Source organism: Aphidius gifuensis, linkage group LG1 (genome assembly GCF_014905175.1).
Source record: "Aphidius gifuensis isolate YNYX2018 linkage group LG1, ASM1490517v1, whole genome shotgun sequence".
Classification (NCBI taxonomy): domain Eukaryota; kingdom Metazoa; phylum Arthropoda; class Insecta; order Hymenoptera; family Braconidae; genus Aphidius; species Aphidius gifuensis.
The window spans coordinates 26553052-26580580 of NC_057788.1; the positions used below are offsets into that span (position 1 = coordinate 26553052).

The 27529-nt window shown below is 25.4% G+C and overlaps 1 protein-coding gene across 1 annotated transcript; it reads right to left on the bottom strand.

Moving 5' to 3' along the window:
* Positions 1–2415: 2415 nt before the first annotated feature.
* LOC122858111 lies at positions 2416–27448 on the bottom strand. The gene is made up of 6 exons (XM_044160804.1): positions 27087–27448; positions 24401–24901; positions 5771–5914; positions 4402–4733; positions 4003–4277; positions 2416–3721 (listed from the first exon to the last, which is right to left on the bottom strand). Exons 2-6 carry the CDS (start codon positions 24711–24713, stop codon positions 2980–2982), a joined length of 1806 nt encoding a protein of 601 aa, XP_044016739.1. The 5' UTR covers positions 24714–24901; positions 27087–27448; the 3' UTR covers positions 2416–2979.
* Positions 27449–27529: the final 81 nt, after the last annotated feature.

Consider the following 27529-nt stretch of genomic DNA (forward strand, 5'->3'; position numbering starts at 1 on the left):
CAAGTTCAACGTACATAATACAACTTACACACTTGTATTATGTCACTTCAGGCAACTGTGTTAAGTTTTACCCTCAGTATAAATTTATTTTTTAAAAAACATATATACGAATGTCGCTTTATTCTAGCTACTTATAAAAAAATTAATTTAAATCCTTTTTTTCTACAATTTGTTTTTTGTTTTTTTTTTATCGAGAATGAAAATATGTGTATACACAAAAGAACTTCCTGAATACTTTTTCAACAATGTGAAATTATTATAATTTTTTTTTTTCAAATTTTAAACAGAGTTTATAATAATATTATATGTTTTTTTGGCTGGAATTATGTTACGTCTTTAATCTACCCTTCTAAATCTTTTCTTTGTCGGATATATTTTTAAGATGCTGTAATCTTTTTTGATGCATTTTTTTTTCTCTACAGGATACAAAGAGTCTGTGTAAATCTAACGGTAATTTTTACTGAAAAATATTTATGTTTTTTTTTTATTTTTGAAACAGTGCATTGCATCATGTGCTGGTAATATTACAATAATTTATTCAGGACAAAAGACTTATTGTCAAAGTAGCTTTGGAATTTAAAACAAACAAAATTGTCGTTTGGCCGGTTGTGTTACATAGAGAAAATAAATATAAAAATTGTAAGTAATGAAATCAACACAATACATCAAGTCTCAATACAGAATAGAGAAAGTAAATAATAGATTGACTTTGATAAATACACACGTGAATTTGTGATGTCCATTTTTGTCGCGTTGTAAACTAAAAAATACATATAAAAACTTGTTCAATTAATCAACAAAAACATTATCAACCAAGAAAATCAAAACTTGAAAAATATTATAAATAATTACATTTATTTTCAAATATATATATATTTTTAAACAAAGCAACAAAATACCTTATGAAAAAAACTTTTAAAGTATTCTGTTTTTAAAAATCACATTGAAAAAAAAAATATATATATATTTTTTTACTACGAAATTCAAATAATTTTTACTTCCACTGAATTTAATTTTTTTTTGAAATATAAAATTATACTGCAATTAAATAAGTTCTTAGTATAAATTTATATATGATGAAAAAATTAATGGGACTGAATTTTTAAAACATGGTAATGGTAGCTTCAAACGGGGCAATTCAAATGACAAAAATAAAAATTAATAAAAAAAAAAAAAGAAATATTTTAAAATTATTTGCATTTTAATTTGCATATTAAAATGTAGCTCGTCGATTCAATGGACCCTCGGGCAGTGAAATATGATAACATATAGAATTTCTACGTGAGTTACAGACCACAAGGTAACTTGACGGCCATGAAATTTTTCACGCATGCCGATCTTGAAATATGCACAATATAGAAAAAATGAATAAAAAAAAAAAAAAATTTATCATGCATGAAAAGGTTTGTACACATTAATTTTAAATGTACTAATAATATTCATATATATATTTTTAATCGAAAAAATACATGCTTGATTCGTATTTTAATAAAAAAAAAAAAAGATTACTTACTTAATCATCAGTTATGGATGTAGTTTGATTTTATTTTTTCCGCAACAAATATTTTTCAGAAGCTTTTATTGTTCATCATTACCACCTTGAACGTCATTAATAAGTTCTGTACATGGATATTTCAACATCGTCAATCTCACTTTGGACACTTGTTGTATAATGTAATAAACACAGATACACGTATATAAACTGCATACCGATATTTATAAAACATAAACTGCCCCTCAATCATCTTTCATTATTTTTCAAATTCTTGTATTCCATGAACTTGGTATAATTTATCTCAAGTTCAACAGTATTCATTTTATTGCTACCAAGTAATTGATTCCATTGTGTGGCTAGTTTGATTTTCCATTACCTTCTTCAACCATCAAACGACTTACCTGATATCTAATTTCAGATAGGGCACGTGGTATGGAACAGCCCACAACTAGAAACAGATTGAATCAAATTATAAACAAAACAATGAGAAGAAGAAAAAAAAAAAGAAATGAAATAAAGCCAATCATTAAGTAGTAGTAGTAGGAAGTAAAAGAAAAAAAAAATAATTTAATAGAGATATTGATTTTTGATAGTTGTATGTTATACCGTAGTCAATGTCCTTGGATCCATCAGAAAATCCGATTAGTTTCGAGACAACTTTTAATACTCCTGCATAAATCAAATTCGTCGTGTTAATTAAAATTTTATTTATTCAATGAGCCAATGTATCCAACATCTAAATAAGGCAATGATTCAAAAAATTTCTTGTCAAGTTGTAAGACAATATATATCAAAAACATTTTTTTCTTTTATATATACATATATATTTAATCATGATTTTTTATAACTAGAAATTTACATAAACATACAAATTTTACAATTTAACAATTACAATGATACAACAAGTTACCTTTTTGTTGGTGATGTTTTTTATTTTTTTTTTTTTTAATTCTTCAAGTTCAATAACATTTGTCCCTTCTGGCGTTATTCACCTTTCACGATCATTCAAGAAAGGAAAGAGCAAAATTGGAGATGACAGAAAAGAAATAATAATAAATAAAAAAATAAAAAAAAAATAGTCAAAGAGAATAAGGGGAATCTATCCAAGCACGTGAATGAACTGTACGCAATTTACCTTCTCAGGTTGGGGCAAATAAAATACCATACCAAGTACATGTGTCGTAATCATATGTCGAAGTTGGATCTTTTGCATCACGCAACGCGTAAACTCGCAGGGTCAACGTTTCTTTTTTTTTTTTTTTTTGTATAAATAGTGTACTTCTATTTGAACGATGGTATAGGAAAACAGGTAAACGCATTAAATCGTGACGATTTAATTGATTAATCGCTTTTCCGTGTATGCAGAACAACCAATCCTGTGGTATAACATGCAATCCTTTCCGGTAACCTTGACCTCAGTAAATCCAGTAATTTTTTACCTTTTTAAATATTTCAAATCAAGTATTTTTTTTCCCCTTTATATTTCAACAAACTGTGTTGTAGATTCCTTCTTCTTCTTCAGTACTGTTTGATATATCAGAAATTTCTGAATTTAACGTAAGTTTAACATATCCTCGATCTTTTTCATTTGTTCCAATTTTAGGTGGTGGTGATTTAGCTTCTTGTGTATTACGATTTCTACTGGATCGATGATCTCTCGTTGGTTCACATATTTCCGTATAAATATCTTCAAATTTTAATGGTGGTGTTGATGGAAGTGGTGTTAAACTGTCTCTAACTTTTGAATATGGTGGATCTAAATCAGCTCGTGTTTGTTGTATTTCCAAGACACTTGTTGATACTGATCTTTGTACTTGTTGTCGTGATAATAAACCAGATCCACAAATACCACTTGGTACTAAACAATTTGCATCTGATTCAAGACTTGCATAACGTTCTTGTGATCTCATACCAATTTCAGGTCTTACTGCAAATGTAAATGATGCTGATTTTTTAGCTGGATTTCTACTACGACCACCATGTGCTATTCTTGTTATTCTTTCAAGAAAACTTGGATTTGTTGGTGCATTATTTCGTGAATGACTTCTATCTCGTATTGTTGTTTTTTTAATATGTTCTATACCATCTTTTAAACTTTGTAATATAGGCTTTGTTTCTGGTTTTGATTTTATTTCTTTCAGATGTAATTCTTTTAATTGTATATTTGTTGATGGTGGTTTTGGTGGTGCTACTCGTGGCTCAGTTGCTCGTTGATCTAACGCTCTTCTGAAATTTTCAACATGACAAAAAAAAAGAAACTATATAACTATTTATTTTTATTGTGAATAAAAGTATTTAAAATTTTTATTATTTTTTCTGTCACAATAATCTATAGGATATATAGATTATTAGTGTTGAAATTGTCATTTAGTGTAGATTAATGTGATACACTGTAGAAATGTTGTTCTTCAAGACAACATATTTCTTCATAATATAAATATATGTTTGTGTGAGTGAGTGTATATTTAAAATATATAGTATGATGAATGTGAATGTAATTGACAAACCTGCAAGCTGAGAGTAATCGTTGCATTTTTGGTGAGGCAAGCAATCGAGACTCGGATGGACAGCCAAGTCGTGCTCGTTTAACTCTGGGTGCGCCTGGACCAGTTGCAACAAGCTCCAATAATTCTGGTACTGTTGTACCTGGTAATGGTCGTTCAGGTATAAGTGGTACTGCACAACCAAGTACTATGGGACCCCTTGTCGCGCCCTCAAATTGCATCAATCCAGTATAATCACGTGGCAGTGGTATCGGCAGGGGTCCCGCTACTAATCTTACCTAAATAAATAAGAATTTGTTTATACTTTATAAATTGTTATTAAAATGTTTTGTATTCAATCAGTTTTTTTTTTCTTTTATTATTTTTTTTGATAACTTATGAATTTTTAGTAATAATACATACTCTGAGTGGTAAATCTCTTCTAGCAAGTTGATGAACACGATAAAGTACAGCATCACTTCCAGTATCAAGACTTCCACTTTGACATGTTGCATAAAATTCACCACGAGATGAAAGAGGAGCAAATAATTCATGTCCCTGTGAATCTAAACATTGTGCATATTGATCACGTTCTGATGATCTTGAACTTTTTTTTTCTGATGATCCTGTTGTTACACTTGTTACACTACTTGATACTGGTGATCTTCTTGTATCTTGAAAAACAGCTGCTAATCTCAGTACTTCACCAGCTCGTACAGTTGTTTTTGTATAATGTGCCCGTAAATTACCATTTTCTGAAATCAAATAATCGTTACTTTAATTTATTCAATTATTCATTCATTCATTTATTTTTTTTTTTTCAACAAAAGATGTATGAGTTTTTTTTTTTTTTCTATTTTTATTTTTATAATAAACATTGCTATTTTTATAATGCTTGATGTTTAATGCATGTGTGTGCCCAATGACGTTAGACAGAGGAATAGATCTGACGAAAAGATAGTTCTTCACGTGAACAAATAAATCCCACACGGTGTTGGTCATAATCATAATTATTATGTAAAATGGTATATAACACATTTGTTTAACGTGTTGGAAAATAAAGAATCTTATGGCTTTCACCCATAAAAGCATTATATTTCATGCGTGTAGACAAAACTATTACTTCGACATCATTCAATCTTTTTTTTTTTCACTAATCATTTTACTTGAAAAAAAAATAAAATTCGTTTATCAAAATAAATAAATGAATAATTAGACTAATTTATTTATCAACGGTCAAGAAGATATAGGTATATTTATCAGCTCAAGTATAAACAAAATAACTGTGACATAAATATTGCCCTCACGGTCAAGACAAAAATTTCTGAAATGTTTAAAAAAAATTGTTGAAGAATTAACTCAGCGAGGTCGCTCAAAGACCTCGCACTGACTTTATTTATTTTATTTTTTTTGCATGAACTGCATAAAATCCTGAATTGTGGTTTGTGGTACGTCACGGTGCGTGCTAATTCGTCGTTTTATGTCACGAGCAAGTGGTAGAGTCGGGAGGTCGCGATACGCAAGTCTACAGATTCATGGGTTAACCGTGAGAATAACACCAACAAATATAAACATCATATAAAGGCTAAAAATTTGAATTACAACATTTTATTTTTATTTTAACACCTTGATAATATAGTGATATTGTGGTGACAACAAAAAGATGAATTTATTAAAAATTCTAGATTAACATAACACCTGAATGTCAAAATATTTTTGATCAAAGAAAAAGCGTAAATTAAAAATTTTTAATGTTCATTAATAATTAGCTAATAACAATATATGTATATACCTGTTTTCGAATGAGTGAGAGTGTATGCACGTAGTGGCTTTGCAAGAAGAAAAGCCGGAACACCAGCTTTTACAAGTGCGCCAATTCTTCTGTAGACTCTAGCACTTCCTGTTCCAGTATTATTTGAAACAACAGAGAACCATCCTGAAAAATATAAAATATAAATAAATTAAATACAATGATACAAGTACAAAGCGTGGTAAATTTTAAAAAATTTCCGGACGTTAAGTAACACTCGTGGTAATTTTCAATAAAAGAAAAAAAAAAAAAGTGAGTATGTGTATTGGACATGTACTCGAGTTGTTATTGCCATAAACGAACCTTGGATTCTTTCGTATCATTTTATATACATGTATAGTTGATATTGCGTTTGCAGAGGCTTTTCACTTTTCTGACTGAGTAACACCTCATGTGGGTCAGAAAAGTAGGTGCGTATATTAAAGTGACATCATACACCTGCGCCTCAAAGTTTTTTAATTTAATTCTTTTATTTTATTTTTTTTAATTTTTCTACCTTCAACAACTTGAGCATCATACCATAAAATTACACATTCAAAAATTAAATAAACATAGACAACAAGAAAAAATATTTATTGGCAAAAATTTTTATCTTTTTTTAAGAGAGGTAAGAATTTTATAAATACTAAGAAAATAATATCATTCTAGCCACAGTATTTTATAAAAAAATTAAATATAAATAAAAATAACTGTGGCTTAAAATAATTCAGTTCAAATAGCATAGTATAATAATTGTAAATAATATTTCAATATTATAAACCGCAATTTAGAAAAATCATAAAATTTATGATATTAATTTAAATAATTTTTTCTATTTTTTAAAATCAAGATTAAATAACTTACAATAAATATTAGATATATATTTTTACGTGTGAATATGAGATAATAATTTTAAACTATTTGTAATCATATTATAAAAATTTTATTTATGTTTTTCATTTCAGCTTACTGTATCGAAAGTGTTTATATTTCATTTTTTTTTTTTTCTGTATTTTTCTCGTGATTAATTCGACCTTGATTGTATACTTGTAATTTTACCATGCATATGAATTTACATTCATTTATTTATAAATACACAATAATCCAAAACCTGTCTGCATTGATCCATAAATTTGATCGATTTTTGAATACAGCCTTGAGTCATTGACCGACAATTTAATTTTTTTTAAAAAAAGTACAATTTCTACATCAGAAAATACATATTTATCTTGAGTTAAAAATAAAATTTTTGCTAAATCAATATGATAAAAAATTTAATCAATAATTGAAAGCACATATATTGTAACGGAGCTGTCTATAATTTGAAAGAAGCAGTGTTCTACCGATCTATCGAAATTTATGATCAAAGAATTATTCTCTTGTCATGCACCGTTAAAATATCTTTGGCGTAAAATTAAATGCATTGCGCATGTTTGTGATATACACCACAATGTCCATATAAACTTCCGTGATTTCAATTAAGACATTCTAAACCCAGCACACAACAACCAACAAACAATAAATAAAAAAAAACCAAAAATACCAAATAAATATATCAAATTATTCTAGAATAATATTTGCCAGTAACATTAATGGCTTTTTGGATTGCTCATCATGATGAGAAGCAATGAAAAACATAAAAAAATCATCGGCATAAGGTTGATATTATTTTATCTTGTTAATGCAATTGCAGAAAATAAAAATAAAATTGTGGAGCACGCACAAACCTTATTGGTCAAAGATAATTGCTGATGATAGTGAAAACACGTGGTTGACTGGCCATTAGTTATGGTTAGTTAATTGGTTACCTCTTGTTTCACTTTATCCGAAAAAAAACAAAAAAAAAAAACAAATGTTCCATCTGGTTGTAAAGATACATTTGATACAACATTTATATAGCCACTTGACAATCATCAATTGGCTGTATGTCGAAACATGATATTTTTTATTTCAATTTATTTAAAAATAAATATAAATAAATGAAAAATAAATATTTATATATAAACGGGCAAGTTTTATACATTGTTGCTGTTATATAGTCTCAGTAATCGTGAAGTAGCCGAGACACTTCTTGGCCCTCGACCCGTTACCAACTCTGTAACATCAGTACTATGTACACGGGTGTCCGGGTTCTCAATAAAATCGTGATAAAGCATTTATAAAAGTTTATCGTATCCTGTATAAATCTTCTTCATGCACATACATACAGTTTCACATGTATACATACGTCAACAACGAATCAACAATGTCCTGTTATTTTCTCGTCATATTAATATTTACAATCATTACTAATTAACTGTATATTGAATTTTGCACTTTCACTAATTTTTATATTATATTATTTAAATTAAAATTTTATCAAACACATTTATCTATATATTTATATCAATACTTTATTATTATATTTATTTTATTTTTTCTTTATTTTGGAAAAATTAAAATCTTCTAATTTTTACAAGATTTCATTTGATATATAAATTTATTATACATATATATAAAAATTGCTGAGAAATTTTTTTAATTACATATATTAAAAATATATAATTTGTTTTTTTTTTTTTTTTTTGTAATAGAATATGATTACAATCACTTCCTGCTTCTTCAGGAAATATAAAATTATTAAACAAGGAAATTATTTATCAAAAAATATTAAAAACTGTATATTAATTTATAAATAAAAGTAATATCATTATTTTTTTTTAAGTTTTAATAAACACTGGGTAATCAGAAAATTGATTAAGTATATTTTGTATTATCTGACGTTAATATGACTATTAAATTTTACATTTATTAAAAGATATATTTTGTCGATGAGTGATAAATAAAATCTACCATAAATGACCAATTATTTATCCGGTTATTTTTTAAATTTTTTATTCAATAGCAAATTGTAAAAACAAATCAAGTATTGATAATAAAAAAAAAAATAATATATAAAAAATTGTTTAACGCATTTAAGTGTCAAATTCCTTTCTCCATAAGATTTCACTCGTGTTTAACTGGTGTTTAAAGATAGATCGAATCTTGACATGTTTTATTAATCCATTATTATTTCATTATTTATATAAATAATGATACAAATTTAAAAAAATATATATGTGTATATGTTTATTTATTATTTAAGATAAATTTAAAATAAATAAATTAAATTTGACTGATGGAAATATGAATATTACATCATTGGAGCAATATGGAAAAAACATAAAGACAATAATTTACAACCATATGATAAATTCCATTTATGGTTTTGATGTTGCGCAAATGATATATGAGTCAAGTTTTTAGCAATATTAAAATGACACCAATATATATGTTTTTATCTACTTGTTTTATTGATTTTTAAAAATTTCTTTCTTGACAATAATTCAATTTATAATTTATGAATGATTATATAAAATTAATTAGCTTGCTTTGATCTCTGCACTAGTGTTGTCAGCTTTTAATTAACAGGAAATTATTCACACAGCTCTGTTTTGAATATTCGAAAAAATATAAATGATATTTATTTACAAAAAAAAAAAAAACATAATTTCAATGTTGTTGTTGCTGTGGTTTTTTTTTTTCCTTTGATTTTAATTGAATCATCGAGACTATAATGTTGTTACACACATGTGGACTTGTAACGCTCTGAAAACTCGACAAATTGCTCCTTTCAGAAACATGCATTGCAACTCTTGATATCACAAGTTGAATCATGAAAAAATTAATTTTTCTTTTTTTTAGGTTGCAATAAGCTTCAACGGAATTTGTCGACTTTGGTGTTTGTTTTTTTTGATTTTTAATGTTTATGGATGTACACATGAGTTGAACATGATTCAAGGTGTCATTTTTCCCAAGTGAGCAATAAATGTAAGTACGTAACGTTACAGAGAAAAAATTTTTAAAAAAATGATAAAGAGAAAATTATTTTTCATTGGTATCTACAGACAAGTTAATTCTTGGAAATTAATTTGATGTGGAATTTCACTTTCAAGGATAACTCCACGTAAACCAATCGGTTTTTCATGATGCACCAACATATTTCAAGATACCTTGGCATTGCTCTTAAATAAGAAGCCCATAATAATATATTTATATTTTTTTTTTTGGTTCTTTTCATAATTTAAATATTAAATAATATTCTTAAATTATACTACTTTTGATTTTTAGACTTCTTGACTATTTTATTTATTTTTTTCTACCATTAACATGTGTATATATAATTAATACACATGAACAAGTGTAAAGACAACATATCAATGTGTCATAAGACGATCTTACATTTACCAGTATTATATTTATATATAATGCATAAATAAAAATTACACACGATTCTCTGTATTGACGATGCGTGTGGCATACAAGTATTTTTTATTTTTAATTCTCTCATACGCATTGCATTCAACTTGCTTATATATATAACCCCCCAAGCTTAAAACCACAATCAATTTAATACGAAAAATTTTATTCTTAACGATTTAAAAAAAATAAAAATTTATTTATTTTTTTTTATTTACTTAACCAATAATACTGGAATTACAATAAATAATGATTAAAGAAATAAATGAAAAATACAGAAGCATTTTCAAATTTTTTTTTTCTTTAATATTATAAATATTTATTAATATCAATTTTATTTTTTAAATTATATTTTTAAAAGATAATCACAATGAATTTATTGACTCGAATTAATTAAGATAAAAAAAAAAAATAAAATAAAACACGTTTTGTTATTTACCAAAGAAATTTTTATATAATATTTAGTTGAGAGAATCGACAAGAAGGAATTTAGTTTGATTGTTGGCGGCGGCTTTTCAGAATAATATCAAGGAACAAACGGGTGGTGTATGTTCACAATGAGAAGAGTTATTTTGTGATGGAAAACGAGAAGAATGATATTCACCTATATGCTTCGTCAGCATGTCTGAGCAAGATCAAACGAGGCGTTCTTCAGTATTACTGGCATATGTCTACAGTCTATTGGCATAACAGTCCAATACATTAGCAGATTATTCACTTGCACAGGTACATATATAAATTTATAAAATGTATTTGCAATTTTCTAGTTTGATATTTTTTTTTTCTTATTTTATTTTTCTTAAACATCTCTTGTCAGGCAATGTCTTTTAAAAGAGTCTAAAGATTTCAAGTGCGACAAGCAAAACTAAAAGAACACCTTGTCTTTCTTTTTTTTTTTTTTTTTATTCTCTCTTTATTATATATACATACATATATTTATTATAAATACATGTATACAGTCACACACTCATGGCGGCAAATACAAAATATTCGTTTGGCAGATATATATCCAGATGATTCACACATAAATTTCATAAACATAGAAATACTCACGTTTGATCTTATATATATAATATAGTTTCACAAATTCTAGAAATTCAATTCACTATTATTTTTAAAATATACGTATGTATGTATTTCATAATCTACACGTACATTTTCTTTTTTTTATTTTAAATCAGTTGAAATGTAAAATATTGGAAAACTTCAAGTAGAAACGAGTATATTGATAATTTGATAATTTAATATAAAATAATAATTATTTAGTCATTGATAACGGTTCGTTAATCGTCAATCGTTAATGACTAGTCATGCTGCATCATAATAATTGTTAAGAGGTCGGTCGGCATTATTTAAAGTAATATTTTCATTTCTTACTTAAAAAAAAAAAAAACCATTTTATACTTTTAATAATGATAAATGAATAATGAAATAAAAAAAAAAAATTCACATCAAGATTTAAAATTTTTCTCAAGTTAAAGAAAACGATTGAATCAGTTGTAATTATATGGTGTATACTCAAGTAGACTTTCACGCACTGAGTTGTCAGATTTGAGTAATGAATAATAGAAACTATATATGCATATATTTATTATTAAAAAAATAATACACATATGAGGATCAAAAAAAAAGCTATTGCTTATATAAAATATATTTTTATTTATACGAGAAAAAAAAAAAACTATCTGAATGATAAAATCTTTAATTTCAGTATGTAATTGTAAATTTTATTAATTTTAACATTTTTAACGAAAAAAGTAATTTCGCATTGCGATTTATTAATTTTTTTTCAAGTAAACTTTTGTTTATATTCAAATAAAAAAAATAATATAATTATCTTTTAATAATAAATAAAAATATTACTTAAAAATATTAATTTTTATAACTCTCAGTAATTTAGAAATTGTTAGTAATAAAATTTTTATAAATAACATAAGACGCTAATTTTTTTTATTATTTGATTTATAAGTATTATGAAATTTATATCTGTAATCTTCAAATGTATGATTAGTTAAACAACTAGTTACTTGCTAATTATATACATGACCACTAATTTGTACCTGCTAATTGATAAATTGATTGTTAATGATTCGACCTCTTGCAACTCACTGGATTTTTTTTTTTTACTCTACAACGAAGAATAATAAATTTAATTGCATTTTTTTTTTTGTATTTCAAATACTTTTTTTAAAATAAAAATATACTTATTAAAATAGCTATCTATATATATTTTTTTTTTAATTCCAAGTTATTTGTTATTGTTAATAAATTTTTGTTTTATTATTTTTTACTGGATACATGCATATTCATGTATTATTTTATGATATTTATAAATAAAATATATAATATTCTTGGTAGAGTATTCGCCTACTCCGCGCGACTCACGTCCGATTAGGGTACGATACACAACAATGGCACATGATCGTGAATCAGATACAATGCCCACGCAAAATACGAGGGCTTCCGTGAAACAAGCTCACTGGTTAGTTTTTATATACTTTGCTTCGTTACACAGAATGCACAAATGGAAAAATGATAAATAAATAATTTATTCGTTTAAATACAAATTGGCTGTGGGGGTTGTTTGATAAAAAATACTCTCCAAGAAAAGATAATAGAAAAAAAAAAAAAAACTAAAAATATATATATAAAGTTTTAAGTATATAATAGCTGATGGAATATGATCTTGGTTGATGTATTGTTCAGGGCGTGGTAAAGTTTAATAGACACTTGGGTATGAATTTATTTATGCAGTTGGTAAAATGTTGATATAAACTCATCAAAAATATCACGTGCTTCATTTCACAATGTATAAACACTGTTAAATGGAAGTACATCATAGTGGATTGTAATTAATGTCAGCTTGGTGGAAAGAAGGATTGCCAAGCTTCCTAGTTAACTTCTATGACCTTTGACTTAATTGTAAAAAAAATTAAAAAATAATAATTTTCATGTCGACAGGTTAATTTTGTCTTTTATTTATATTTTTTTTTTGAATATATATTTAAAAATTAAAAACAATAGAGTATACATTAATAATACTCACAATATAAAAAAGAAAAAAAATACTAGGTCATAATTTCTATGGTGAAAATGAAAGAAAGAAAATTGAGAGATTTGAGAAAATAAAAATATTAGAATAAATTATTTTTTAAAAATTGAATGATTTATAAATGATTGGAAAGTATTTTGATGGGAATAAAAAAAAAAAAATAGATAATAGTGAGAACCTATAGAGAAAACTTGCATTGCTTTGATTCTTTGATGATATAACAATCGTGAATCTTGTAGCATTGAATAATTTGCATTGTGATCTTTTACATTGTTTATATATATTGTATAATTATAATATGCATATTGCTTGCCAATGGTAAACGACCCAAAGTATATCTTGAAATGAGTCGCTGAAAATAAATATACTTTCTCTTCTTTTCAACATCAGCCAGACCAATAAACTCGCTTTGCTGTTTCACTTTAATCACTCTCGTTTTCTTTCGTATATAATCGAATATTTAATATATCTTATATTAATCGTATAGTTTATTTTATTTAAAAAAAAAAAAATGACCCAAAAAAAAAATGTGTGACACCAATCCACTAAAGGAAACATTTCATGTCCATTTAATTTATTTTAAAAGCCTGCTTAATATATTATTATGTAATTTTTAATTTTATATATATGATTTTGAAAATAATAATTAATACAAAATAAACATATCTTTAATTAAATCTATGTCGATTTATTTTAGATATATTCATATGTAATTATTAAAATAAATTAAGTTAAACTTTATTTTTAAGTTTTTATTTTTTAAAAATTATTTCTAAAAAAATTCATCAGTAGATATTTTGAAAAATTCATCAGGCAAATAGAAATACATGTCGAATACTTTCAAAAAAAATTTTATTGTGAGCCAAGCATTATTTCTTGCTAAAAAAAATAAATCCCATTTTCAAGTTTTCATGGAAAAATATTTGTGAGATAAATTTTCAATCCATTTTGATAATAAATAAACTTGAAGGATACCAACAAAAATTTAACAATGAAATTAAAAAATGTCTAGATATAAAGGTAAATAAAAAAGGACAATTTAACTTTTCAAGATTGGTCAACTTTGAAGGACTACTACTGGTAGCTTGGGTCTGAAATAAATGATACCTCACAATGACCCTGTATAATATACCTTACTCTTTGCTTCTTTTCCCACTAATTTAACCGCACATTTTTTTTTTAAATTAATTTTTTACACAAGGTGTCACAATAAAAAAATCTTGAAATACAACAGATGCTTCTTGGAATGTACTGAATATATATATATATATATATATATATCAACATTCATAAAAACCAGAAATACTTATATTAACTTTCGATTACTCGCACACGTTGCCGGATTCATTAGTTCGACTTTGTTGCCAATCACTGTTTCATGTTGAGTGTTTGCCGATTACACGCATATAATTTGTATCTGACTTTAACGAAGCAACCATACATTTATCTTTTTTTTTTTGTCTTGTCATCAATGCTGATCCCACTTAGTTGTGTAAAAACTTCATACAATTTTTAGCATACATATTATTTTATTTTTGTATCGCATGTATATATAGAAACAAAACGAGTGATAAAAAAAATATATGAATAAAAAAAATAAATAAAGGAAGCTAATGATAAAATGAAAAATAAAATGTTTTAGCGGGATATAACGGGTGTGCAGATTAAGCACGAAAAATCAACGAATTGAATCGAGGGCAATTAGACATACCGACGAGAACATCACCTATTATGGCTAGACTTGACTTCCTGCAATTTTCAAATGATTTATATACCTATATTTATAATTATTGTATAGATTATAATAATAATAAATTTTTTGTTGTTTGTATCAAAACTTGGTCTATCGAGATGATTCAGATAAACGAATATGTTTTTTTTCTTTTAAAAATAAAATATGTGATGCTTAAGTTAATGAACTCCAGTTAGAAATTGCAATATTATTGATATGGTAATCGAAGTGGTTTTGTATTATTTATATTTTATTTTTATAAAAAGCTTTATTGGTCAAGTTACCATATTGCAAAAGTACTTGTGGTTTTCTATAAGGCTACTAGAGTATGTGGTACCGGAAATGATTAGTAAGATTGGTTTCCTTGTAATTTTAACGCTACTGCATGACATTGGCCTTTAAATTTGCATTTTAAATTTTTAAAATACTGTTGTATTTTTTTTTTTTCTTTTATTTTGTTCGAATTATTATTTAGATTCTGGGAATATTTACAGTTTTTATAACTCGTTAACATTAACATGATATTCCGTGCCATGCAGCCAAGGTATATTATACTATCATGAAAAAAAAAATATAAGTATAATCAATTTACCATTATAAATCCGGCTTTTATAGTCACTGTTAGATATTTATATATATTTTTTTTTCAATCTGTCTAGTTGAATATATTTATGACAAGCTAAAATTACATGATAATGTCTCAATTTATTGATTTATAATAATAATTTAATTTTCCTTTAAAAAATTATTTATTATCATTATGTATATATTAAATTTTCCCGATTTTACTAAATAATTATATTTGATTTATTTATTTTTTATATATAGATAATTTTTTATCATATCGTAAATATGTCCTCTGGACTTGTGGTACTTCACCAAGTTGCTAAGAATTATTCAAAATATAAAACAACGAGATGAGTTTTCTATGATGAATTTTATGCTAATCGGTCTATTAATTTCAAAAACGAGATATAGGATGCAATAAATATATGATTATAGATAGTTAGATAATCATATGGATGAGCTTAATCAATCAAAGTCAGTTTTAATCTATTATCCACTGGTGTTGTTTACATTGAATATCATTAATCTTTTAAATTGTAAATAACATACACAAGTTGTATTATTCAAAACTAACAACAATAAAAAGTGAAGTTTCAATGACTTGTTATTAAGCCATTGAATTTTACTTAATACACACCATTTAAATAAGTCACCCATGCATTTTGCAAGTTTCTTAGTTTAAATTTCTCTATTCAATCGAGATGATAATTACTTTTGAACACGCGATACTATATATATATAAATGCAGATATACATAAAGAAAACATTTACTCAATCTTTTTTTTTTTTTTTTATTCATATATATTTTTTTATTTTCACGACAGCTTCTTATGGTTTAGAATTGAGTTTAATACTGTCCATGACTTTAGTTAAAATAGAAAGGAAAAACATTAACTCAAACGACAGGATAAAAATTTAACAATGCTTATCAAACAATGCTTAAACTGGCACACTGTATATGGCACATACTCTTTAAAGAAAAAAAAAACCAATAACTTGATGAGCTATCAATAGATGAACAAATAATTAATTAAATTAAAAGAAATTAAAAAATCCATACAACAAAGAATTATTAATGAAACTTTTTTTATAATCTAAATGTCAAATTAATTTAAAAAACTTCAATCAAAAATAAAAAAAAATAAAAAGAAAATTTTTTTACTAAAAAATTATGACATGAATAGAAAAATAATTTCAAACAAAAATATATTAAAAAAATAAAATTAGTCACGCTTTCTGCATTTAATTTTATATCTATATATATAAAAAAAAAAAACGCATAAATAAATATTTTTACCTTTGAAAATATGATTGATCCTAATAATAATTTAATTATATATAGAAATTTTTCAACTATATGATGGAAATTAATTTTCACGACAGCGAATTTGAATAATTTAAAAATTTAAAATTGTGCTAAACAATTATTGCATAGAATTATATATCAGAATTTAAATAGTATTTATTGGGGGCGAGGTAAGGGTCAAAAAGAGGGAGTACCACACCCAGCGTAACGCCTCATGAAATGGCATTGCTCAACAGTATTTTGCCATGTAAAATTGATTGATTTCCGGTTGTTAAGTATTGCTATTATTATTATTATTGTGTATGTACTTTGAGCACGTGTCGGCCGTGAAATAATATTACGTTTGTTCATATTGGTACAGAGTTACAGACACAAATTATAAATTCATATTAATATGTAAAAAATTCAACTTGGTATTTAATGAAAATCATGACAAAAACAATCTCAACCATGAAGCATAAAATTTTTTGCTCTGAATCCTCATTTGTTGTATTTTTCTATATACAAACAAATCATTTGTTTGCATAATTTATAAAATATAAATTTATAAAATTTTTATTATTTTTCAAAGTTATAAATCACTGAATAATAATAATAATGATTAATAATTATTATATTGTATAATTATAATTAAAATGGGTAATAAATTAAATGTGCAGGATGATATCACCAGGGTGCATTTTTCCATCTTACGTATTTGACAGTAAATATATTTTTTTTTATCATCTAACCAACCACTGATATATTTTATATCGTAGTATGAATATTAAACTATAAATAAATTATACAAATGGGTGATTGTGGTTGGTCGGTGTATGCGAAAGATAGTTAATTATATTAAATTACAATCTTAAGGAAAAATACATGATACGTTATTTGTCATCACGATTTTTCTTTTTCATAGAAATAATAGTTAAAAATATATATTAAAAATTTCCAATGATAGTTATTTATAATTTATTTAAACGATGGAAAAATATCAATTACTAAAATTTATATATTTTCTTTTTAAAAAAAAAATTAATTAGCAAGTAGTATAAATTAATTTTAGTCAGACAATTCAAATAAAATGAGTGTTAATTTTTTTTTGCATTTCCATAAAATTATATCGGTATTTATATTTCAATATTGTGTTAAAAATAAATATATATTAATAAATAAAAAAAAAATAATTACAATGATTATGTGTGTATGAAAAAAAACAAGACAATATAAAAAAAAAAAAAATCTAAATTATCTATAAGCAAGAGGACGTAAACAGGATGCAGGTGTATTATTTTTCAAGTTGCTTGAGTTTAGTTTAACGATGCCTCATTTCACATAAACGAGACACCAAGATACCGCTATTGTCAATAATAATGAGTTTAAAAAAAAAAATTTACATATATATATAAATTTTTTTTTAATTTTACTTATACATTATTTTTATTTTTTTTCAAAAGTTTTATTTTACTTTTTTTTTTTGTTTAAACATTTTTTTTTTTTCCTGATTAACGATCTATGAATACAGCAGTGCGTAGAGTTCCCTAGTCTTTTGATTTACATATAAGTTTAGTAATCGCTTACTTGACCCACCGCCACTATCCTCAGTTAAACACTTTCGATATGCAAAACTGGCTAATTATTATTCCTCTGTATACCGTGAGAAATTTAAAATGTTATATATTTAGATATACATAACATTTTGTAAAAAATATTAAATTATTATCATAACCAAGGATATTGACATTTTATTAATAATTTTTATATTGTCACTATCACAAGTTATATAGTGGTACTATTAATTGACGAATAAAAATTTCATTTTAAGACTCTAGACAAAGATTAAATATATACAAAATAGTATAAATATATATGATATTTTGTAAGACTTGTTTTTTTTTTTTATAACAACGAAGAATTATGAGCCAAAAGAATACCGTTATATCAACTGCATTAAAGAATATATAAAAAATAACATAAAGAGTTTCTCTGCATCCAATAGTTGTGTATAAAATATCTGAGGAGTTAAAATGAGGCTCTTTTGCAATGCCAATTTTAAAACCATATAGATATAATTTTTTTGCTTCTATATTTGTATATGTTGCCGCACCCCATCATGTTCAACATAATAATTCATTTAACCAATGTAAAAAATTCATTGCCGCGAAAAAATGATCACACTTCATCTAGTGCATCTGATCAATATAATTATTTATATTACGTGAGAATTGAGTTACTATAATGGCAATGGAATATTGTTTTTATTTTTTCAATTTATTTTTGATTTGTCGTTGCAAAAAAGAAAAAAAAAAAACAATAATAATAATAATTTGAGTTATGAGTATGTATAAGTGTTGGAAAGACAATGATTTTTCTTATTTTAATCGAATGAAGAGAAGGCGGGGAAGATTGGCAGTAAAAATGGCACATCAACGAGGCACCAAGCTGACTGGCAAGATGAACCAAGAGAGAGAAAATGAAAGAGTAAGTGAGAAGAGAATAAGAGGAAAGACAAGATCGAGTACAAGCACGTAGAAATATACGTGATGGCACTCGATGGACGAAGAAAAGAAGAAGCACCACCCTTTTATACATGCATTGCACATAAAATCCTCTCACATGCATGTATGATCATACATTGACGTGCCGATCATGCCACCTAACAGCCCCTCTTCAGCCCCTATCATCTTATGCCAAAGGCGTTGTGTCTTCCATAAATTAATGTACCACTGTTTTTTAACCAGATCTTTTACTTTTTATTTTATTTTTTATTCTTATTCTTTTATTCTCGTAATTTTTTTTATTCTCAACTTGACTGCAACGTCTTGCATTTTCTTGGGCGCACCTGACGATCAAAACGTGTTGGTGTGCACATCGGCCATCACAAAGACATACCGACATCTTGGTATAAAAGATTCGTGGAAAAATTTTGTCAGAGAAAAATGTGCAAAAAGGAAAAAAAAAAAAACAAAGATAAAAATTAAATAAAAAAATATAAAGAATAAAAAGAGTTTTTAAAAAATTTAAAAATGAAATAGAAGGTAACGAAAAAATAAAAAAAAAAAATGAAATGACAACTTCTCATTGTGGAATGATGGAGATACTAATGAATCTCTAGCTGTCAGAGAAACAAGCCAATCGAAAAATAAATATGAAAAAACAATTTTAATTTTTTTAATCTATTTTTGTTTTTCCAGTATTTGATACGAGAAAATTGTCCATAAAGAATTTATCTGTTGTCTCGAGTCTATACAGTCAAACTTAGATACTTGTTTTGTTGAAAGGTAAAAGAGAAGATGAGACATATAAAGGCATAAAAAGATGGTATTTTAAAAAAATAAAAAAATAAATGAGACAAGGAGCTTAACCTTCGACAAGTATATGGCAAGAAAAAAAAAACTGAGCAGGTATCATCTTCCCCCTTTTATTTTTCCATCATGATGTGTGCCTTCCAGTGGCATCTTCATGACCTTCGATAGATCAATACACTCATGTATTTATATATACACCTTATCGATACAAAAAATTTTTTATTAGCATAAATATCAAAATATTCAAAGAAGCTTCAAAGAAATATCATTTAAATTTTTATATTTACAACAGTGTAAATATTTATAGAATTAAAAAAATTGTATTCATTTTGTTAAATTTACAGCAAATTTTATTAGTCAAAATAATGAAATAAATTGTAGTAAAAAATTATTATATATTTTTTTTTTATTTAAAACATCACATTTCATTTCTCTCGGTGATATTATCCTGCTAATACTTGTTCTTGTATACAGCCACGCAATATTGACGTAAAACTCTTCCGCTTTTATTTACAAATACTATTTATTACAAAAAAAAAAAATTTATATTTCAACTTAGCCATTGGATTTTAGTTGTATATATATATATTTAAACAAGTATAGAAAATCCAGACGTATAATATTACATTTACGCATCAGACATGAAAATTTTATTTATCTTTACGTTTTTTATATATTTATATTTTTTTTTCATTTTTATCATTGAACGTTCAATAGCCGCACAAGAGTCGTTTGATGATCGTAAATGTTTTTGAAAAAAAAAATGCGTTACGTTTTATGTATAGGGAAAAAAATAAAAATAATAAAAAATATCTGGTTTAATGTTACTGAACTTTCGATTTCGCGCTTCTTGGTTAGCAATGTTCATGTGTAAATTTTATACACACAATTTAATATACCTGTATATATTTGTCGAAATGATTTATGTAAAATCGGAGGCGCGTAAAACATCGTTTTGTCTGTCTCACAAATATACATAGGATATATATTTTCCTTGTCGATATAAAATAGAAAAAAATTTAAAAAAAAAAAAAAATACCGCGTGTATATAATACAATACACCTTTAGTGTTTAAAATTCTCATCCGTTTCACGAACTGTCCTTCCAGCTCTCTATTCAAATGGGAAAGGAAGTTTTTATTTACCATCTATTATTTATTTATTTTTAAAATTTTGTTTCTTGAAATAAAATATATATGCACATTAATTTTTTTTTTGTTTAAAAAATATCATGGCCAAGTCTAGTCGAGGAAATATACAACAAACTTCAAGTTGTAAATCACAACACCCTAGAGCACCACCACTATGGCACACCTTGAAGTCCAGTGAAGTTCATGTGAAATATTTTTCAACCACTTCCTTAATGTGCATATATATCCTCATCTTCGTGAAGAACGATATACATTCATTCAACAATTGATACACCCACGTTTTAATACTTTATTTACTTGAAAAAATATTTCAATAGCGACTCTAATTACATATGTATACACACGATTTACTTAAATAAAAAAAAAAAAAAAAAAGGATTTTACTTGTAAGATATAAATATTTAAAAATATTCAAGGATAGGATTCTCAAAATAGCATCAATGATTATTTCATAAATATTTAAAAATTCAAAGAATTCAAAAGTAGCAAAAATAAATTGAAATATATTTAAATAATAAAATTTTTAATTAAATGTATATATTGAGAAGATAAACTATTTTATGACTGAGTAATATTTTTAAATATAATGTTTAATGAATTTAAGGTGAAATAAAGATTATAATGTGCAAGTACTTGTCACATTTTCATTGCCATATACATTAAAATATATATAATAAAACTGAATAATATCATAGTGAAGTAAAAAAGAAAAAAAAAAACAGTGTCCAATTGGTCGTGAAAGGATAAGAGATTAAATTTTCTTTCAGTCTCATTTACATTATGAGATTTCATGATATATTTATCTCGATCTTTCCGTAATAACGATAAATCATTAAATTTTTTTTTATTTTATTTTTTATAGTACTCTATATATGATGTGTTTTCATCATGAACCAGTGTTACTGTTGATAGGCAAGTATAGAAATAAAATTATTAATAAAATAAAAAAATATCCAGACAACTTGCAAAAGTATTTTTGTATTTTTTTAAATATTCCAAAGTAAAATAATAATAATTTCTTGCCTCAAGAAAGATTTGATCTTGACAATCAAGAAAAGAGGGGTTGAAGAGAGACTATGCGTTGGCAATTAACCAGATTTTTATATGAAAAACGAGCTTGAAAATAGCGCATTGCAAACAGACACATTATGGTGCGCATCGTCAGATCTTATCATTTGCGATCAGAGAGCATTCGCGCCAGGGATTTAGTTTTATCTTACACCGAGGTGTATACCTCAGTCCGATCTTCACCGCATGCTATTTCTTGAATTTTTACCTTTTTTCAATGTATTTTTTTATATTAAAAAAAGAAGAAAAAAAAAAACAAGAAGATACTCGGTGTTAACTTTAAACATAGTCTGTTAATGAACACAAAAAAAAAAAAAAATATTAATAATAAATAAAAAAAAAATAATAATCATCGAAAGTTGTTTTCATAATATTCAAGCGTATTTAATTATTCCAAGGATAACTATTAATATAAATTATAAAATAAATAGTTTTTTATAAATCAATAATATTTTATAAAATATATTGACATTTTATTTTGTAATTTATAATTTTTTTAATATTGTTAATTACGAAATTAAAAAAAAAATAGCTCCAAAATGAAGTGACAAATGTAATTTATTTATTGATTAATGATATATATTGTATATATTGTTGACTAAATTGATGATTTAAAATTTTTCAATATTATTATAATGATGGCTATTGATATAGCTGGGTTAAAAAATAAATAAATAAATGAATATATAAGGGAAAAAAATTAAATAAAAAGGGGTTAAGGAGAAAAATATTTAAAGAGTATATTATTGAACATGAGGAAACGTAATTTCAACCCACGCCTTTTTGTATATGCCAGAAGTGTCGGTGCCGAGGGCCGTATTTATATATAATTTATTCCTCTTCATTCAAAAGTATCATGAGCTTTGCTAATACGATTGGAACATTATCCATGGCCGTATGTCACTGACCACCTACCTATTTCATACAACTAACTACAATCTACAATGTACTAACCTGGTTAATTTTTTATTATTTTTTTTCATTCAAATTTATTTCTATTTTCTATGAGGGGAAAAATTTTATTTTTCCTCTTTCATATCCAATTTCTGTATTTATAAAAAAAAATTATTTGTAATAAATTTACTTTACAAATATTGATTTCTATTTTTTTTATCTCCAAGTAATTATTCATACTTGCTATTTGAATTTATAAATCAATAATTTCTACTTTATTTTTTTTATATATAAAAATTTAAAATAAAAAAAATAAAAAAAACATTGTAAAGTACAAGATATTTTTATGTATATTAACTAATTGTCTTTCAAGACAGACATTAGAATATTTTTTTAACAATATAATACATGAAATGTTATTGTTCTCAATGTACAACAAGTATACATTGTATATGTAGATAAAGTAAAATAAAAAATACAAGTAAAACCAAGTTTATACTTATTGTATTGTAAATTCACCACCCACATTGTTTGATATTATATTTTCTTTCATGTAAAATAGCTATTTTAATTTTTTAAACATTCAATCAATTTTTAAAAAATGTAATTATAAAACGCAATCGTTTATAAAATTCAAATGATGTTATATTCAAAAAAAAAAAAAAAACATTAACGATCAAAATCAATGATTAAATATATATTTGCTGGATATGATCGATCATTTGAAACAGAGAGAAATGAGAGACATGATCGATGTGTCCATGAGGAGTAATCTTTGGAATGTACTGCATGCGTGTTTGATGCTGATCCATCCAGTACACACCTTATATACTCGTATAAATATATATTGATTTTAATTTTTATTTTATAGTTTATTTATCTTTATCTTTTTTTTCTATTTTTTTTATTTTAACGACACCCCAACCTCGCCCCGTGACCTCGCAACCGTATTCCAATAAGTTACTGTAATTTATTTGCTGTTACGATCCTAAAACTTGAACAACGATATATGTGCTAAGATTTTATTGGATTTTTAACTGGGGTCAAAAACTGTAAAGTTAACTACGACTAACACACATTCATGAATAAGATAAATGTTCAACAAATAGTTAATAATTCTTGTAAATAAATATTACACTACGATGAAGAAAAAAAAAAAAAAAATGTTTTTTTTTTAAATTCCCACGTTAATTTGAAATATTATATACGAGAAATGTTGTAGTGGTGATAAATTTTATCATATACTGATAACTTTAAATTGTATTTTGAAATAGTATTTTTTTTATAACTCACCAGGATAACCCTCAGGTATGACTATTTCCGGTCCAACTTTGACATCATGACGATAACGATGCATAAGTAGAGTTGCTGTTACACGTAATGAACGTTGTTGTTGTTTATACAATAGTATTGGACGACCACCACCATTTTCAACTCTAACAACTCTTGGTAATGAAAAACGTTCCAAAAATTCACCAAGTGACACAAATCCATTTGTTGAACCAGATGCTTCACCAGTTGCTTCACGTGAACTTGGCAATGAATCATCTCCAGTTCCAGTTGCTTCACCACTTGACAGTGTTGAAAATTCACCACTCGATGACATTGTTTTAACACTTTTTTTGATTTTTTTTTTTTTTTTTATTAAATTATTAATATATAATAATTATTTTTTTTTCTTGTTTTAATTTTTATATCACAACGTAATAAAACATAACACAAATCACGTTTTTTAAATTCACAAAATTTATTATTTAAATACTTGAAATTAAATAATTTCTTCATCAAAAATATCTGAAATAAAAATATAACAACAGTTAGATTATTAAATTTAAAATAATAGAAAATAAAAATTTCATTTTTTATATGTAATAGTAAATTTAAACACTTTTGGCGTTGATAATTATAATGATAGTGAAAGGAAGTTGTATTTTGTTCCATAATGTGAGTACTAATAGTACAATAATTGATACTTTCTATCATCTTTTTAGTGCGTTGTTGTTAGATAATCATGAAATTAAATTTAAAAAAAAAAAGAGTGAAATAACTGTGTATAAATGTATCATCTATTTAGGTAGTCATAAAACAGGTTTACTTGTGTTTATAAATGGATATTTGTAAGAAACTACAACTCCAACATACACCACAATTTTATTGAATTTTCGTAACATAAGAATAGCTATAGCTAGCTGCTTGTCTTGATATTATATGGTCTTGGTGAGTTAATGCTTTGAGGATGACACTTTGAATGAAACAAAAAATAAAAAAAGTCTTGTAGGTAAGTATGACAGTGAGTAAGATGCTTGTGATGATATATACACAAAAGTTAAAAGCGTGGGCTCGGTGAAACAAATTGATGAAAAATTGACGCAAAATATATGTATACAAGTACTCATTGAATAGTCATTGTTAAAAATAAAATTTAGCTAATAATACAATGTGCCTTTGACGGCCTATGATGGATTTACAAGTTGTACTTAGTGACTCTTGCCACTGGTTTTTCTAAAATATATATTCAAATGGTTTTTTATTTTTTTTTTTTATTTTTATTTCTATTCAACTGTTCTATTCATTTAAAACTTGCTAACCATATGCATAATATGTCTGTTAACCACATAAACATTGTATTTATAATTTTTTTTATTTTTTTTTTTCATTTAATATTACTGTTGAGTGTATATGTCAACGACATCATTGTCATAATTCGTCTTTAACATTATATCTCATAAATAAATTTTCATTCTTTATTATTAATATTTACCAAGATAATTATTATCTTTTATTTATTGTCTTTTATTTTTTCTTTCTTCATAAATCATTCTTCGCAAAGATGTAAGTTTTTTTTTTTTATGTATTTTCAATAATTATTATATAGTAAATTAAAGTTTTACAATATGGAAATTTATGATGAAGTAATTATAAAAAAATTAAATGATATAAATTTAGTCATTTGTTGAAGGTCGTAATGATTTATATCGTAAAATTTTTAAAGTTAATTATGATTTTATAATATATTTATTTTGATGGAAGGAGGAGGATCAATGACCGTCGTTTGTGGTTGATCATAAAAAGCGGGAAAACATGATAAAAATATAAGTCTATCATGTTAGTTGAGGATACAAAGACGAATAATAATTTTTATCGTCAATGGAATGTATACTCTTCCGTGTATGTGTTATTCACTTATATTTATTTTATTTTTTTATTTGAGGTATCGTGACTAAATTATTCAAGGACCTGAAAGGCAAGTATTTTACTCGGATGAGTGACTTGCAACTGTAAGAATATATGCGGTGTATAGTTACACCCAATATCCAGTGTATATTACAAACTCAGCATATAATAGGTATTATATTTTCCAGATTGAATATGATACAATTCTTATCATCTCATTTGTTTCGGATTAAAAAGAAAATTAAATAAATAAATAAACTAAAAAAACATCTAGTCTATTTATTTATTTTCATTTTTAATTGATGGAAAATTTAAAATTAATCGAAAAAAACATGTATAGCAAGTACATAGCTACATAGAAGTAATTTTGTTTTTATAAATTTAATATGATAATTAACTTTGTGTAATTTTTAAATTTAAATAAATAAAATTTCTTTAGCTTGTTGATATTTTTACGATTAATCATTATCATCTTTTCATTCGTCTTATTTACAATGGAGTAATAGTATATAGATCTAAAATCACATTAAACATGAAATGCAATTGACTTGTCTTTTTAGACACTTCAATAGACGTAATTTATATTGACAAAATAAATATTTAAAAGAAAAAAATAAAATAGTAATTTTCTTCTTTTTTTTTTCACGTTTATTTCTACATATCATTTGTAAATAAATATTATTTTTATTATTTACTTTTTAATTTAACAAAAAAAAAAAAAGATGTATATATTTATTTTAATTATACAAACTAATAATATATAATATTTTTTTATTTTTAATCCAGTGGTAGCAATCGATCTTACATGCTGGAAATTTTCATTCTTCTTAGCAGGTGTTCCATGAATATTTTTCTTTATCAAGCCGGTTTTTCAGGGTCTCAAGGGTTTTTTTTTTTTAAATAAAATGGAACAAAATTAAAAAAAAACAACATCCATATATGTGTGTGTGTGTGGGTGTATGTGTCCACGATAAAGAACAACGCGATATCGATAATAATGTAATTTATATTTTATCAAGCTCACTGCAGTTGCACAAAACGCGTTTGGATAAAAACAAAAACAACAACCACAACAATTTGCGATTGAAGGTGACGCTAACCAGCTGACGATGATGCCGATCAACCCGACACAGCGAATGAGATCGTACGACTAACGTGGAGTAACTTTTTTGAACCAACATGATGCGGGATTTACTCTCAACTCCCCACTCAAACAATCTGAATAACTAACTCTTTACACAATATAAA

Excerpts from the sequence above, each read along its gene's own strand:
- LOC122858111 (XM_044160804.1), bottom strand. The coding sequence starts at position 24,713 with ATGTCATCGAGTGGTGAATTTTCAACACTGTCAAGTGGTGAAGCAACT. Across the intron at positions 4,734-5,770 it reads TCTCACTCATTCGAAAACAG|AAAATGGTAATTTACGGGCA; the intron begins GTATATACATAT and ends ATTTGATTTCAG. Across the intron at positions 3,722-4,002 it reads CGATTACTCTCAGCTTGCAG|AAGAGCGTTAGATCAACGAG; the intron begins GTTTGTCAATTA and ends TGAAAATTTCAG.